The sequence below is a fragment of the Hoplias malabaricus genome, chromosome 9 (genome assembly GCF_029633855.1).
Source record: "Hoplias malabaricus isolate fHopMal1 chromosome 9, fHopMal1.hap1, whole genome shotgun sequence".
Classification (NCBI taxonomy): domain Eukaryota; kingdom Metazoa; phylum Chordata; class Actinopteri; order Characiformes; family Erythrinidae; genus Hoplias; species Hoplias malabaricus.
Window position 1 is genome coordinate 35,689,077 of NC_089808.1, and position 16,306 is coordinate 35,705,382.

At 39.0% G+C, this 16,306-nt stretch overlaps 1 protein-coding gene across 1 annotated transcript in view; it reads right to left on the minus strand.

Moving 5' to 3' along the window:
- Positions 1-16,306, minus strand: part of LOC136706678 (immunoglobulin superfamily member 1-like) — a 28,947-nt gene extending 12,641 nt beyond the window's left edge. Inside the window, exons 1-9 of the mRNA XM_066680272.1 lie at positions 16,243-16,306; positions 15,207-15,242; positions 14,008-14,049; positions 13,099-13,365; positions 6,872-7,141; positions 4,950-5,222; positions 4,255-4,530; positions 3,714-3,815; positions 3,533-3,556 (exon numbers count right to left, since the gene is read on the minus strand). Coding sequence (XP_066536369.1) covers positions 3,533-3,556; positions 3,714-3,815; positions 4,255-4,530; positions 4,950-5,222; positions 6,872-7,141; positions 13,099-13,365; positions 14,008-14,049; positions 15,207-15,242; positions 16,243-16,273 — 1,321 coding nt within the window. The 5' untranslated portion in view covers positions 16,274-16,306. The remainder of the gene's footprint in view (positions 1-3,532; positions 3,557-3,713; positions 3,816-4,254; positions 4,531-4,949; positions 5,223-6,871; positions 7,142-13,098; positions 13,366-14,007; positions 14,050-15,206; positions 15,243-16,242) is intronic.

A 16,306-nucleotide genomic window follows, 5' to 3' on the forward strand; every position in this document is an offset into this window, starting at 1 on the left:
TCTCCTGCTGCAGATTCTTCCTCAACTGTCTAATGTTCACTGAAATGAGAGAGCACTCGTAGAATCAAAATACTGACAACAGATGATACAAACTCTATCCAGGACTGAAACACTCTTAACTGATAAAATACTAGTTTAAAGAAAAACAGCTTTGATCCAATCAAATATCTGTTCCATCCCAAAGTACCCCACTGACCGTGTGTGGCCCCTTACGACACAACCTTCATCTTGTTGAATGTGAGGTCTATGAGGCGTTCTGTATCTAAACACACAGTATCTATTATTGTATTACACTGTTACTGTGGTATTCAGAGCAGCCCCAGGATCCCCACATGGTTCAGAGAGATACATGATCCTCTGTAAAATGCAGAAAACAGGAATAGATTTGTACAGTCTCTGGTTCTCTCAGGAGCAGTTGGAGAACCTCTGATTAAATGGAAAGCACAAGTGATACATGAAAATATCTCTGAATGCCAATGAAAGAATAAATGAAGATGTAATGATTCACCTTCAGCTTGTCCACAGTGGAGGAGAACAGTCAGCACTAAAGCAGGGAGAAGAACAGAAGATGTGTTGCATTAATATAAAAAGTTATAAAAACAACAAAGGTGTCTCCCAGTGCAGGCCTGATACCACCTTAAAACACCACACACTGCTCAATGCACAGAACACAGTAAAATAATGCAGAAAGGAAAATATATGATAAATGTTATTCAGGGCAGCCCTACTTTACTGGAGAGATGAGAAAATGAGGAGAGTCTGGGTTAGAAATGACCCCAGAATCATTAACTGGGAACAGGTTTGTAATGAGTCAGTTTGAACCGTGGCCAGAAAACAATAAAAGTAACACAATTTCTACAGAGTACAGCAGACTACAGTAGAATGTGCTACTGATGATATACTCATTACCTTAAAGTTAATTGTGAATGAAACTGGGAAGAATTAAAATGAAGAAAAAACATAAAACCTATTTGGATATTTTATTGTATTTAACTCTGACGGTCTGTGAATTTAAACAGCTCTCAGACTCTAATAAAGATAAAAGATAAACTATAAAAACATATTTACTCACAGAGCATCACTGAGAGTGAACTGAGCTCCATACTGTCCCAGTAATCACTGACTGACTGAAGAACTAACGGTCTGAGTTCAGCACTCAGCACTTCCTCTGTTCTCTCTCACATGAACTCACACAGAGAGAGAGAGAGAACGAAAGAAAAAAAAGAGACTCAAACTGCTGTGAAATGCTTTAGTGGATTTATATATCACAACTGAAACAATCATTTCTAATCTGTTCTAAAACTAATCTGATATTAAAAGAATGTGTCATAACATAAAGTACATAAAGTCTGTAATACATTACTTTATAGTAAATGTTGGTGACACAGCAGTAACTGAAGATTTAATATGATCATCCACAATAAACACAAAATGACTCCTGCTTTAAAGTATGTAAACAGCTGATATAAACAAATGATTATAAAATGTGCGTACAAGCTTTTGGATTCATAGTGTACAATTATTCTACAGATTCATGCTCAGAACTGTGAGAGAAAAATGTGAAATGATGCTGTTTTGTGGATCATTCCTCATTTCTGTTCCATTTTGTCGTTACTACAGTTTAAAACAGACACCAGATCTCTCTGTTCTCTGAGATGGACACGTTTGACTTGTGAATTTCACATACATACATACACACCAGTGGCGGATGCTGGTCTTTCAAGGAGGGGAAGCTCAGTTTCGGCCTACATCATAAAATGTGTCGGTTTATTTATACGTAAATTCTACCCTCCGTTCCTTTTCAAGAAAATGATCTGTGACTGTGTCGTACCAACAAGGCGTCTTTTCCAGGGACTTGACTAGTGTCCTCTCAATGGCCATCAGAGCTAGGCTTAAACGGCCTTGGCCCATGTGAAGTGTGTCCGCCTGTGAGTGCTTTGTGACGGTGGAGGGGCTCAGCAGCACCCGCTGGACAGAAACTGCGATAGAAGCCAGAAAGAGTGATAGAAGTCAGTCTCCAAACACAAGCAGCTACAAAAAAACCCACCAGAAATAGAAGCTCGATTTGTCACTAGTCGTTTTTAACAAAGAAAATGCCGCTAAGAGGATTAATAAAGTCTGGTTCAACTCAGAACAGAATGAAAGGATCGCTGATTCGCTCATTTCGTTGTCAATCAAAAAGGGATTCAGCCTCAGACAGATCATCCAATCATCATGCAGAAGCTGAGCATCCGGGCCAGCCGAGGCCAGCCCACTGCCCCATAGACCCCCAGAGACGCTGAGCGTCCGATGGGCGGGACAAAGCCCAGCCTTTATCCAATGACTCGTCTCGTTTCGCTGCACTTCGCTGCTTCGCTATTGAACTCTGTGGACGCTCAGCATCCGCACTGTTTAAAGCACTGTGAAGGGAACGATTGAGAGGAAAGCCGTGTCTTTACCAGTGATAAGAAGCTGATTCTGAACAAAAGTTGAGCGCGTTGTAGTACATATTTATTCAATGACATGTACACACAACAGTATATATTTGATCACTTACTTTTTGACATTTTAGGGGAAGCTGAGCTTCTCTTGCAGTCTTAGAGCAATCGCCACTGATACATACATACATACATACACACACACACACACATTATATATACATATATATATCAGATAAATGAAGTCAGTGATGACTTTTTAAACAGATTATTGCCAAAGTCTGATCTTCTGAGATTCAGACTTCAGTTTGTATGTAAATGCACTAAATTTGCCTTGATCTTAGGATGAAGGGCGAGGACAAGGATGAAACTGTGTGGGGTGATCAGTGGGGTCAGTGAGAGATGGTCTGAGTTAAAAATGACACTCCTATAACAGAGCTGGGAACAGGTTTTTAACAGTATGAAACATCACCAGTATGTAAAAAAAACTACAACTGCAATTTTAAAACAGAGGACCCTACGGTTTACAAAAAAAAAATGCTACTGGTTCCAAAGGGTTATTAAATAAAGCTTAATTAAAAATTAAATAATACCAATGTATTCAGTGTAGACACAATTACACTTTTTGTTATTAATTCAATTCCGTGCTTGAATTAAAAACATTTAAGTCATAAAAACATTTAAATTCTGTTTGGTTTATTTTGAGCAAAAGAGAAAAAAAATTATGCAAAAAGAAATTATCCATCACCTTAAAAAAACACTGGTCAGTTTTAGTTTGTTAAGTTCATTTATTCATTCATTGTATGTAGCCACTTTTCCAGTTCAGGGTCGCGGTATGTTTTAAGTTGATCCTTTTAAAAATAAATTGTTTTAATTGTAGAAACAATTATATGACACCACCAATGTTTGGTCAACAGTACTGTGAATATATTATAAACAAGGCACATGGTAAATAAAAAAAGGAAAAATATATAATACATTATTATTGAAAGTGAGAAAAGGCCTATGATCTGTATGAGCTTCAGTGGAAGGAGCTTCTCTCACAGAGGAGTGGAATTAAAAATATAAATGTGGTTGTCAGCAGTGGTAAGATGCTCCAACATCTGTCAGGCCTCATGTAATGATCTCATCTGGTTTAGCTGTGAAATACACAATGATGAACATAACGTCAGGATTCAGTGTAGGTTTAATGAAGCAATGTCTGAAGGCTGATGGTGTGTAACACACCTGCTCAGTTCCTTTTACTGATCCACTCCTGGAGCTTTACAGAAACTCATGAAGAGTGTGAGTTCTTACCTCGAGCTCTGTAGCACTTTATTCCCAGTATGATAGACACCAGCAGATATGGACACACTGCCATTAGACTACTGAGCAATCTGAGGACTGAGAATGAAGCTCCTGAATCAGACAGACATAACACACACACACACAAACAAATTATTTTGCTGCCAAAAGCATATACATATTCTTCACCACAGTAGCATAACACATACAGTGAATTCTTTTATTTAGATATGAAACTAATCAGCATTCAAATATCATCAAGAGGGGAACATTTCTGAGCACAAAATCAAATGTAATACAAGAATGGAAACTACAAAAATCATTATTGCATTTACAGTGTATGAATGCTAAATGGAGGGTTAGCTGTAGTGTGTGTGTGAATGTGTGTGTGTGTGTGTGTATGAGAGAGAAAGAGGGGGAGTGGGCAACTGAGGCAGTGTAACAGCATCATTAGGCTTTGAGTAACTTTGATCTGTTGGTGGTCTTTCCCTGTAAAATATTATATCTGCAGTCAATATAACGTTAACTATTAAAAAATGAAATTCTAACACACCTCTCACTGTAATCTTGACTGTATCACTGTAATGTGAGATGTATTTTTCTCCCCAGAGCGCTATACATTTATATTCTTCTCTTCCTTGGTTGGACACTGTTAAACTGACTCTGTTGGTGCCTCCAGCTACAGCAGTCTGATGTTCTGAGGAATTGCCTTTGAACCAGACAAACCTCCATCCAGTGAGTGCTGTCTGCAGTTCACAGATCAGAGTAACAGTGTCTCCAGTGTAGACAGTGCTCTGAGGCTCCACTCTTGCTGTTGGCTTAGGTTTCACTGTTGATATGAAATGATGTAGAGATCAGAGCTGATTTCCCTTTACAATGTGAGTGGAATTATGACCAGATCCCAGAATTCAACTGGTTTTTAAACCCTTTACAAACAGGATTATTGTTAAATGTGGAGGTAGGGTAATGAAATTTTAGCTCAGGATCTCTCTAATATTTATGGCTGATTCTCATGAAATAACTGACCTTTCTATGAAGGACAGAGGAGGGAGGGGCTACATGGTTTACACACCGCCTTCCCACCACAGAAATACAGAGTCATTCACTTAGAGGCTTTGCTGGGATTTTTGGAAACTCTGATAATAATAACATTATCACACCTCCTCATGTAAAACTAATCACACGTGAATAGGGCTTTAGACACCGTGTTTAAAAGAGAAATCATGGTCATTGGATTATGTATGAGACACTCACCTACAGTCAGTGTAACTGCATCACTGGTCTCTGAGTAGAGTGGCTGTATTGACTGTGTTCCCCTACAGTTATAAACACCTGTATGAGACTCATCAACAGCAGAGATTTCATATTCCTTCTTCCTCTGAGCATCACCGAGAGATTTATTATCCTTAAACCACTCGTAATTCCACACATCTCCACTTTCTACATCACACGTGAGAGTGACTCTGTCTCCGATGGAAACACGCTCAGTCGGCTGCACCCTCACTTTAGCCTTTGGTCTCACTATGAAAGGATGAAAAATTCCATAGAAATCTATGAATAAGTTTGGACATTCCTGGATTAAATACTTGCACCTGTATATAAATAATCTAAGTGACAGAGGATAATAAGGTTTATGAGAGAGTGAGTCAAGAACCAGTGGAGCAGGAGAGACCCAGATCCTGTGATGAAGAATCTCATTCTATTACTACATCACCTTACTACAACTTTTGTACCTTCTTTGAAAATTGCAAGAACATATCAACATTCAAACATGCTGCATTTTCAGACTGTGAATAAATCATTCATTCATATGTCACAGTTCAAAAATGGAATAAAATGAGTAACACAGATTTCACTAAAGATTTCATTCACCTTCTGTCTGTGAATAGAGATACGTTACTAGGCTCCACACTTAAAAAGAATGCAATGTAAGAATTGGCTTTTTTGTCTCCTGAACACCCCCTACCTGGCTGCTGAGTGTAATTCCGTCGTGAATTCAAGTCTCACACACATTATTCTCCCTTGCTCGCTCGCTCGCTCACTTAAACATGACTAGCTCTCACACACACTCTTCCTGTCTCGCGCTCACAAACAGACATCCGTTTGTCTCACTCTGTCTCTTTTACTCACTCACTCATCGAGTGATTTGAGTGGTTTACAGAATTAGCAAATGACTCTGGAGCTCGGCCTCATTCATTAGCAACTTTCAAAACCGGATTTTAACACTGTGCTCTACAAAGCTTGGGTTCCACAGACACAAAGTGTAACTTCAGTCATTTAATTTACATAGCAACCAATCAATGTCTAACGCAAAAAAGTGAGCTAATCCGGCTAAAGCTAGCAGCAGCAAACCCTGGCTCAATGCTCAGTAACTCTCAAAAACTGATTATAACCATTTAGTCAACAAAACTATCACTAACTAGCACCGCAACACATGAAAACACTTTCTCGCGGGAGTCCTCCACCCTATGATTCAGAAGTTGCTTAGTGCAGTAAACCAGAAGCGGACCCGGAGTAGCTGCAACAGAGGCTCAATTCTCTCTATTACAGCTCCGTGGAGCATTACAATAATTTAGAAGCTGTAATTTTAAGGTCATCAGCATATCTAGAATTTTTCACATCAATTTTCAAAATAATGTAAGCAAATAACTGAACTTTCATCATCACTGTACAAGAAAATACAACAAAGTGTGTAATCACACTTCTGAGAATTTTGGAGTCCGTTTACAAAGGTCTTTAATGCTTCATTATTCCTCAAAACCGGAAATTGTATTTCTGTATTTTTCATCAAAACAGACCAAAGCTAAAACATGTTCACTTTCTAAAACTTCTGAAGATCATCTTATGTCTGTTTAATGTCAGTTTTCATCTTTGATCATGTAAATATAATAGTTTGTTCCTTGTTCAATTTATACATAATTTTTATACAAAAAATGCCCTGCAGCCATCTTTTTTTAACCATATTCAGGCAGCTTTTGCCACTCATCCACAGGTTTCAACCAGGTGCCATATTACAGAAATACCACAACTGTGCAATTAATATCAATCAGTTAGGTGTGAATATCTATTACAGCTCCTACGTTGATAATACTACCTTAAGTTCACCAAATTTTCTACCTCCAGTTCTAAATTTTTAATGTTTAACTGTTGAAATAAAATGAGAAACTCACCTACTACAGTCAGTGTAACTGCATCACTGGTCTCTGAGTAGAGTGGCTGTGTTGACTGTGTTCCCCTACAGCTATAAACACCTGTATGAGACTCATCAATAGCAGAGATTTCATATTCCTTCTTCCCCTGACCATCACTGAAAGGTTTATTATCCTTAAACCACTCGTAATTCCACATATCTCCACTTTCTACATCACACGTGAGAGTGACTCTGTCTCCGATGGAAACAAGCTCAGCCGGCTGCACCCTCACCTTAGCCTTTGGTCTCCCTTTTTCCAAAATCACACAAACAGGAGACATAATATTCATACATGAGGCACTTGGAAATTATTTCAGTTTATTTTTAATCATTGTAGTATTAACTATTTATAAAAAAGAAACTGAACCTCTAACACACCTTTCGTTGTAATCCTGACTGGATCACTGTCCCGTGAGTAGTGTTTTTGTCCCATGTATGCTATACATATGTATTCTTCTGTTCCTGGGATGGACACTGTTAAACGGACTCTGTTGCTTTTTCCATCTAGAGCAGTCTGATGTTCTGAGGAGATGCCTTTGTACCAGAGAAAGTTCCACCCAATGGATGTTGTCTGCAGTTCACAGATCAGAGTAACAGTGTCTCCAGTGTAGACAGTGCTCTGAGGCTCCACTCTCAATGTTGGTTTAGGTTTATCTGTTGATATGAAAGGATGAACACAGTGGTTTCTCATTAAAAAACAAGTGCCATTATGACCAAATCCCTAAATTCAGTTTGGTTTTTGTAACCCTATCTGCTTGTGATACATTAAACATGTCCTTACATAGGGACTCCATACCTCAGACATATAAGTAGGACTGAGTCATTAGTAACCATGCACAATTAGGAGCTGATCAAACTTCACGAGGGAAATGACCAAAGAAACCTAAAGTTTTGTTCAAACTTTAATGAATTTGACAAATATGGGGGTTTCAGGGTGGGGGTGGGTCTGGAGCCTACCCAGAATCACTGGACGTAATGCAGGAACACACCCTGGAGGGGGCACCAGTCTTTCACAGGGCAACACACACTCACACCTATGGACAATTTTGAGTTGCCCAAACGTGAGCTTTTGGACCGTAGGAGGAAACCAGAGCACCCAGGTGACTTCTAAACTAGTCAAGTTAGGTTCAAATCAAATGTAATTAATTTCAGAACAACTGTGTCCTGAACAGGGTGGAACAGTCAGGCAGAAGGTAGTGTTCCCGCTCTGGGTCATTGTCTGTGAGGAGCTCTCCCCATGGTTTTCCTCCCATGGCCCAAAACACACACTGGTTGGTAGGTGAACACAAATTCCTTTGAGATCGAGTAATTCAGAAAATATAATTAATGATGTTTACAGTCATGTGAAAAAGTGTTTGCCCCTTCATGATTTCTTATCTTTTTGTATGTTTGTCACTCTTAAATGTTTCAGGTCATCAAACAAATGTAAATATTAGTCAAAGACAACACAAGTAAACACAAAATGCAGTTCTAAAATGAAGGTTTTTATTATTACCCTAAAGCTAATAACTGGTTGGGTCACACTTAGCTTCAACAACTGCAATCAAGCGTTTAACAGGTGTAGTGCAGTATGATGAATGTGCATTAATTTCTAATAAAAGAAATTTGACTTCTTGGAACTTAATATGCCGGAAGTTATCTTAATATGACAAAAGACCTCTCTTCACTCTCAGTCACTCTTCTCATCACACCAGCCCAGAGGGGAATTTGAGATAACACCCAGAGAAGAGTCATAAGCCACACTTCAGGGACCTTTTTATGGCACAAGGTCTCCTCTATGGAATGCAAAGAGACACACAGAGTCACCTAATAGTCCACTTTGAGTAAATGTCCTCTCACAAATCTGTTAAAACTAAAATAATCACACATTCCTTAATTCCTAAGTTTACCACTGTATGAAATGAATACCATTTAGACAATCAAAACAGGTGGAATTAATTTACATGTGTTTATAATCACCTTTTTATATGAACTTATGTAGGAACCAAGGTAGCCACCTACTCTGTGTGTTATTTGGTTAAGAATTATGTAAAACAAGTTTTTGCCTGAATGATATTATTTGATTTAACATATAATCTTTTATATTGCAAAAGTATGATTCAGAATTATTGGATATTCATTCAACAGGAATCTTCCTCAAGTCTTTGTCTTGTCAAGTGTCATAAATTGGGTACAGGAAACATCCAATCAGGAGCAAGAGATGCTCCAATCCTCAATCCCTGAGGTCCAATCAGGCATTCAAGGTGGGTTTCCTAAAAACCCAGTGGTGCAAAAAATTCACTGAGAAGAGATGAATAATCAAGTTTTTTTAGTCAGTTCAGTCAGTTATACTCAATTAGATTTCAGGGAGAATCCCCAGTTAAGTGAGAGCCCCGTCTCTCTCTAAAGCTCTCAGTTCGGAGTTCAGCTCTTCAGCTCTCTTCAGGCTTTCTCTGAAGCTTTCCAAACTCTCTTATGGCTCTCTCTTAAACAGTCTTGGGCTCCTCAAGCAGTGTCCAGACAGAACAAACCCAGAACATAAAAAGAAAATGTAGAGAGAGAAGAAAAGAGGAGGGGTGGAATGAAGGAGAATTCGCTTCCAGCCCTGAAGCTCAGCTAAGAGAGCCCAGAAATTCAAACCATGAGTTTTATTTTTATTTCTAGTAGAAAAACTATAGTTTAAGAAAAGTTTTAAGCAAACTTAATGCCACACCCAGAGCATGAAGGAGACCTCAGACCCTCAAAGTGGTGACAAGAGCTTCAGGATCAGCGACAAAGAAGAAGGCCACATGCTCCCTCAGAACGATCTTCTGAGCAAAGGACCAGGAGAGACCTGCATGGACATGTCTCTCACCAGGAGGCAGATTGGCAATGATGGAGAATCCCCACAGAGACCTTCAGAACGCCACCAGCTCCAACGGAGTGGTCGCCATGTCTCTGGCCAAGAGGGAGAAGAGGAACGGGCGCTGCTGCAGTGCTAAAGGCCTGTGTCTACAATGCTCCAGAAAGCCCACTTTTAGAAACTATAGCCTTTCTAGAATTTAGGGTAATTATCATAGAGAAATTCCCTCAGATATTTATCTCCCTGCTCCCTCATATATCGCTGTAATCCATTTCATTATATGAATGTATAATCAATAATCATTATTTGATATTACATTTAATAAATCAGTTGTTTGATAAAACCAATCCTTGGTTATTTGTTTGTGTGTGTGCATCTATCTGGTACAGAATTATTACTTTTAGTACAGATTTTCGGAGCCAAGAACCTACAGCAGGTCAATGATCATAATTCATTAATAATTATTAATTATAGCTAATTCTGCTATATTATATGTAAAGTCATCCAACATGGTGACCTACTTGTCCAGGCTAAAATTGGACAGGTAAAGACACTACATATTACTTAATGGCTCCCAAACATGGAACTTAACCAAATGAATGAAATAATTAATTATTAATCAAATAATAATTAATTATCATTGACTCCGCTACATATTATTTATTCTGCCGCAACATGGGGCATAATTATTTTACTACACTTGCAATGAGTCTTTCATAGTGCTGTGGAGGAATTGTTACCTACTCATCTTCGCAGAATTGTTGTAATTCAGCCACATTAGAGTGTTTGCAAGTATAAACCGCATTTTTACAGACATGACACAGCATCTTAATAGGATTCGGGTCAGGACTTTGACTAGACCACGCAAAAGTCTTCACTTTGTTTTTCTTCAGTCATTCAGAGGTGGACTTGCTGGTGTGTTTTGGATCATTGACCTGCTGCAGAACCCAAGTTCGTTTCCGCTTGAGGTCATGAACAGATGGCTGGACATCGTCCTTCAGGATGTTTTGGTAGACAGTGGAATTCATGGTTCCATTTGTCACAGCAAGTCTTTCAGGTCCTGAAGCAATAATACAGCCCCAGACCATCACACTACTACCACTACCATACTTTAGTGTAGGTATGATGGTCTTTTTCAGAAATATGGTGTTACTTTTATGCCAGATGTAATGGGACACACACCTTCCAAAAGGTTCAGCTTTTGTCTCGTCAGTCCACAGAGTATTTTCACAAAAGTCTAGGGGATCATCAAGATGTTTTCTGGCAAAATTGAGATGAACTTTAATGTTTTTTTTGCTCAGCAGTGGTTTTCGCCTTGGCACTCTACCATTCAGGCCATTTTTGCCCAGTCTCTTTCTTAAGGTGGAGTCATGAATGCTGACCTTAACTGAGGCAAGTGGGGCCTGCAGTTCTTTGGATGTTGTTGTGGGGTCTTTGGTGACCTCTTGGATGAGTCGTCACTGAGCTCTTGGGGTAATTTTTAGTCAGCTGGCCACTCCTGGGAAAGTTCACCACTCTTCCACCTTTTCACCATTTGTGGACAATGGAGTCCCAAAACTTTAGAAATAGCTTTATAACCTTTTCCAGACTGATATATCCCAATTTCTTTCTTTCTCATTTAGTCCTAAATTTCTTTGGATCTTGGCATGATGTCTAGTGAGGATCTTTTGGTCTACTTCGCTTTGTCAGGCAGGTCCTATTTAAGTGACTTTTTGATTGAGAATAGGTTTGATAGTAATTGGGCCTGGGTGTGGCTAGACAAATTGAACTCAGGTGTGATAAACCACAGTTAAGTTGTGTTTTAACTGGGGGCGCAAACACTTTTTCTCATAGGGCCCTGTAGGTTTGGATTTTTTTTTCTCCCTTAATAATAAAAACCCTCGCCCTGGGTTCCTCAAGGCTCTGGATGTTGTGGGGCTGTCCTGGCTGACACGTCTTGCAACATCGCGTGGACATCACGGGCAGTGCCTCTGGATTGGCAGACTGGGGTGGTGGTTCCCCTTTTTAAAAAGGGGGATCGGAGGGTGTGTTTCAACTATAGGGGGATCACACTCCTCAGCCTCCAGGGTAAGGTCTATGCGGGGGTACTGGAGAAGAGAGTCCGACTGATAGTTGAACCTCGGATCCAAAAGGAACAATGCAGATTCCACCCCGGTCATGGAACACAGGACCAGCTCTTTACCCTCACTAGGATCCTGGAGGGTGCGTGGGAGTTTGCTCAATCAGTCTACATGTGTTTTGTGGATCTGGAGAAGGCATTCAACTGTGTCCCTCGGGGTATTCTGTGGGGGGTGCTCGGGGAGTATGGGGTACTGGGCTCTTTTCTACGAGCCATCCTGTCCCTGTATAAACAGAGCAGGAAGCTGGTTCGTATGGCTGGCGTTAAGTCCGACTGGTTTCCAGTCGAAGTTGGGCTGCCTGTTGTCACTGGTTCTGTTCATGGTTCTGGCAGAAGGTGTCCGGTTTGGTGGTCTCAGGATTCCATGTCTGCTTTTTGCAGATGATGTGGTCTTGTTGGCTTCATCGAGCCGGGACCTCCAGCTCTTGCTTTACCAGTTTGCAGCCGAGTGTGAAGCGGTAGGGATGAGGATCAGCACCTCCAAGTCCATGGTACTCAGTCGGAAATGGGTGGAGTGCTCTCTCCAGGTTGGAAGTGAGATCCTGCCTCAAGTGGAGGAGTTTAAATACCTCGGGGTCTTGAGTGAGGGAAAGATGGAGATTGACATGCGGATCGGTGCAGCGTTAGCAGTAATGCAGGCTCTGTACTGGTCAATTGTGGTGAAGATAGAGCTGAGCAGAAAAGCGAAGCTCTCGATTTACCATTCAATCTACGTCCCAACCCTCACCTATGGTCACGAGCTTTGGGTAATGACCGAAAGAACGAGATTGCAGGTACAAGCGGCTGAAATGAGTTTTCTCAGCAGGGTGTCTGGTGTGTCTAGAGTGTATCCTAACCCAATTTTGAAGAAATATGATCAAGACACTAGGATTAGTTTGCATGAGTTGTGAAAAATGAACTATTTCCAAAATGACCAACTTTGGGTGGAGGTAATACCAGCCAATGATAATATGTGCATCATGTTGAGAGCAACAGTCCTACCAAAATTTGTCAAGATTGGAGAAAGTTCGTGGCAAAAACATCTAAAAATATATTATTGGGTTCTATAGAATCATGTATCCACACACACACACACCCCTTCGGTGCTCAGGCCCTAATAATAACATTACCAATCTTCCTCATGTAAACCTAACCCCACCTGAAAAAGTTTTTAAATAACATGTGTTTAAAAGATAAAATATGGCCATAGGTTTATGTAAAGCATGATGTGTCTGCAGCAATACAGTGAGAAATATGAGAAATACAATAAGAAATATGAGACACTCACCTACAGACAGTGTAACAGCATCACTGGTCCCTGAGTAGCGTTGCTTTGTTAACTGTGTTCCTCTACAGCTATAATCACCCATATGAGACTCATCAACAGCAGAGATTTCATATTCCTTTGTCCTCTGAGCATCACTGAGAGGTTTATTATCCTTAAACCACTCGTAATTCCACACATCTCCACTTTTTACATCACATGTGAAAGTGACTCTGTCTCCGATGGAAACATGCCCAGCCGGCTGCACCCTCACTTTAGCCTTTGGTTTCACTGTGACAGGATGAAAAACTCTATTAAATTCTTTGTGAAATCTGTCTTTAAACTGATGCTGCCATTCGTGATCCTGGGTTAATTTAAATTAACCTATTGCATATGTAAATAAACTTAGCATAAACAACAGTTTAAACTAAACCATTCAGACAGATTTTAGAGAACATTCATCAGGAAATGGAGAAAAGCACATTCTTAACACTTGAATATGGTGAACTTCAGAATTTCAGTCATGTTCTGTAGGTCTTAGTGTCAATTTAAAATTTCTCTTTTAACATGAGAAGGAATAAGATTATGATGAGATGAACCTACCACTGTTGTGATTCACTTATGGTGAAGTTCTACTAGTTAGATGTATCAAATTCCTATGTTCCCACTTGTAAAACTGAAGTTAAATACAAGATAGCAGAACTGAATTTTGCCATCACATTAGTGACATGGCTTACAGTCCCAGCCCTGCCCCACTGCCAAAAGCTTGTTCTAAAACTGGATCACCATCCGCCAAACCATACTTTTAATGTGAGTGTTTCCTTACTTTTGAGACACTCTGTTCAACTTGTCCTTCTCACAGAATTGTATTTGAAGGCATGGCATAATGTGGAAAAAATTCTTAAAATCAAGTAAGTTGTAAAATTAACCTACCTTTAACATTAACTTTGACATCCACATTTACGTTAACGTTCACTGTTGATAAGAAATGATGAACAGATAAGAGCAGTTTTTACTTTACAAGTGAACTACTAATAGTAGGTCAAGAATATCTGTGACATGCTTTAAAAATACAATGTAAATATTATACGGACTGAATAAAAAAAAAAAACATTAATTAATTCATCCATTTATTCAAGCATTATCTGTAACTGCTTGATTTTTTCAGGTTCAAAGACCATAAGAAATCACTGGGTGTATGGCAGGAACATCTGAAGCCTGGAGGAAACCCACACAGACAGTGACATGAGGTGGAGGCTGAACCGTTGACTCTGATTTGTGCCCCTGTGCCACCCATGAAAAGATATTTGGAATATATTATAGTTAGTTCTGTGCATAAAGCCAAGGTTTAGATCATTTTGTTTTATAATTTCAGTGTTCTCTGGTTCAGTAACAAGCAGGTCTCTTCTGACTGTTTGTTCCAAAAATGTCTAAATGCAGCTGTTAAGACAAAGCACCTTTAGTGGCCAATCAAATTTCCGTTCCATCCCAAAACACCCCAACTGTCCATGGGTTTCCACTTATGGCACAATCATCAGCCTGCTGAATGTGGGTGAGCTACAAACCAGGTCCTTTTTACCTCAATGTGAATGTGGGTGAGCTACAAACTAGGTCCTTTTTACCTTAAAACACACTGTATTTAAGGCCACTTGGAAAATAATTAGTCACCTGTGACTGAAACGTACCTAATATGTAACACCTCCACAAGCATGAAAAACACCTGCAATTTGATTTGGCGTGGACCAGACAATTTCTGGATGTAGGCAACATCAACGTTCAATGCTACTCTTGCATTAAAAAATTCCGTAATTCATCCGAATTTTGTGGCTGCCTTTCTTGGTGTTTTACATGTTATTTTAGGTAGTCCCACAGATTTTTAAATAGAATTCAAATAAGAATTTCAGAATCAGAATCAAAAATAATTTATTGATCCCAGAGGGAAATTACTGTCCAGTCCAGGGATGTTAATGCTCCTGAATATGCATTATATTTATTGTGTTTACTTATATATAATTACACTTGTATCAACATGGGCTAATCACTCAGGACGAGTCAGAGAACCTCTGATCTGTATACCATACATACTGTATACCATTTCTTATGAAATTGTGAATGTAGATGTAATTATTCACCTTGCGCTTGTCCACAGTGGAGAAGAACAGTCAGCACTAAAGCAGGGAGAAGAACAGATGATGTGATGCAGCAATATAAAATAATAACTGTTACTACAGTAGAATAACTGAAGGTGAACGAACCATGTCATTTAAAAACCTTCACAGCTCTGTACTAGCAGTTTTTACAAACAGCAAGATAAAGAAGATCATTATAAAGTTACAGCAATGAGATCCCCACCTACATTTAAACTATGACACAATGATCACACAAACAGGCGATGGAATCACTTAAATATGGAATCAATTTATATTTCCTAAAAAGAAAGTAAAAGTAAGAAATATTATGTTCTTGTGGTTGATTTTTTTTTTTCATTTTTTGAACTCTCCCTAATATTTCAGATTTGGGGTTGTATGAAAAAAAAATAGTATTTTCAGTGTGAACAATTATAGAGTACTAGTTTAAAAGGTGAGCCAGCCTCAGTTAGTATCAACCCCAGAATCTTTAACTGGGCTGAGGCTTGTCAATCAGTTTGTACTGTGGCCAGAAAACAAACAACAAAAGTAACAAAAATGTGTTACTGATAAAGTCATCATATCCTTAAAGGTAACATTCCAATTATGATACAGTACTAATTCTTGTGTAAGAAAAAGTTAATTCTTTGTGGTTCTCAGTGAAAACCAGAAAATATGAGTGAAATTATTTATTTGCATTTGTATTGAATTAACTCAAACACGAATGGTCTGTCATTACTGCAGTGTTATTTCAATTTTCAATTTAATGTCAGTTTCACTGCTAATAGAAAATACAATTATTGATTATTATTTTATGTGAGGAAGTTATTGATGTTTTATTGACCATATGTACTGAAAGAACTGATATTTCAGTTATGATCAATGGAGACAACTGTATGCCAAATGTTTGGCACAATATATATATATTGCATACATAATATTTTACATTAATACTAATTACTGATCATCCCTAATATTATAGTAACATCATATGCACATTTTGGAAAATTCACTTTTACTGAATATGAAGCGGTTTACTCACAGAGAATCACTGAGTGTGATCTGAGCTCCATACTCTCTCAGTAACGTCTGACTGACTGAAAAAA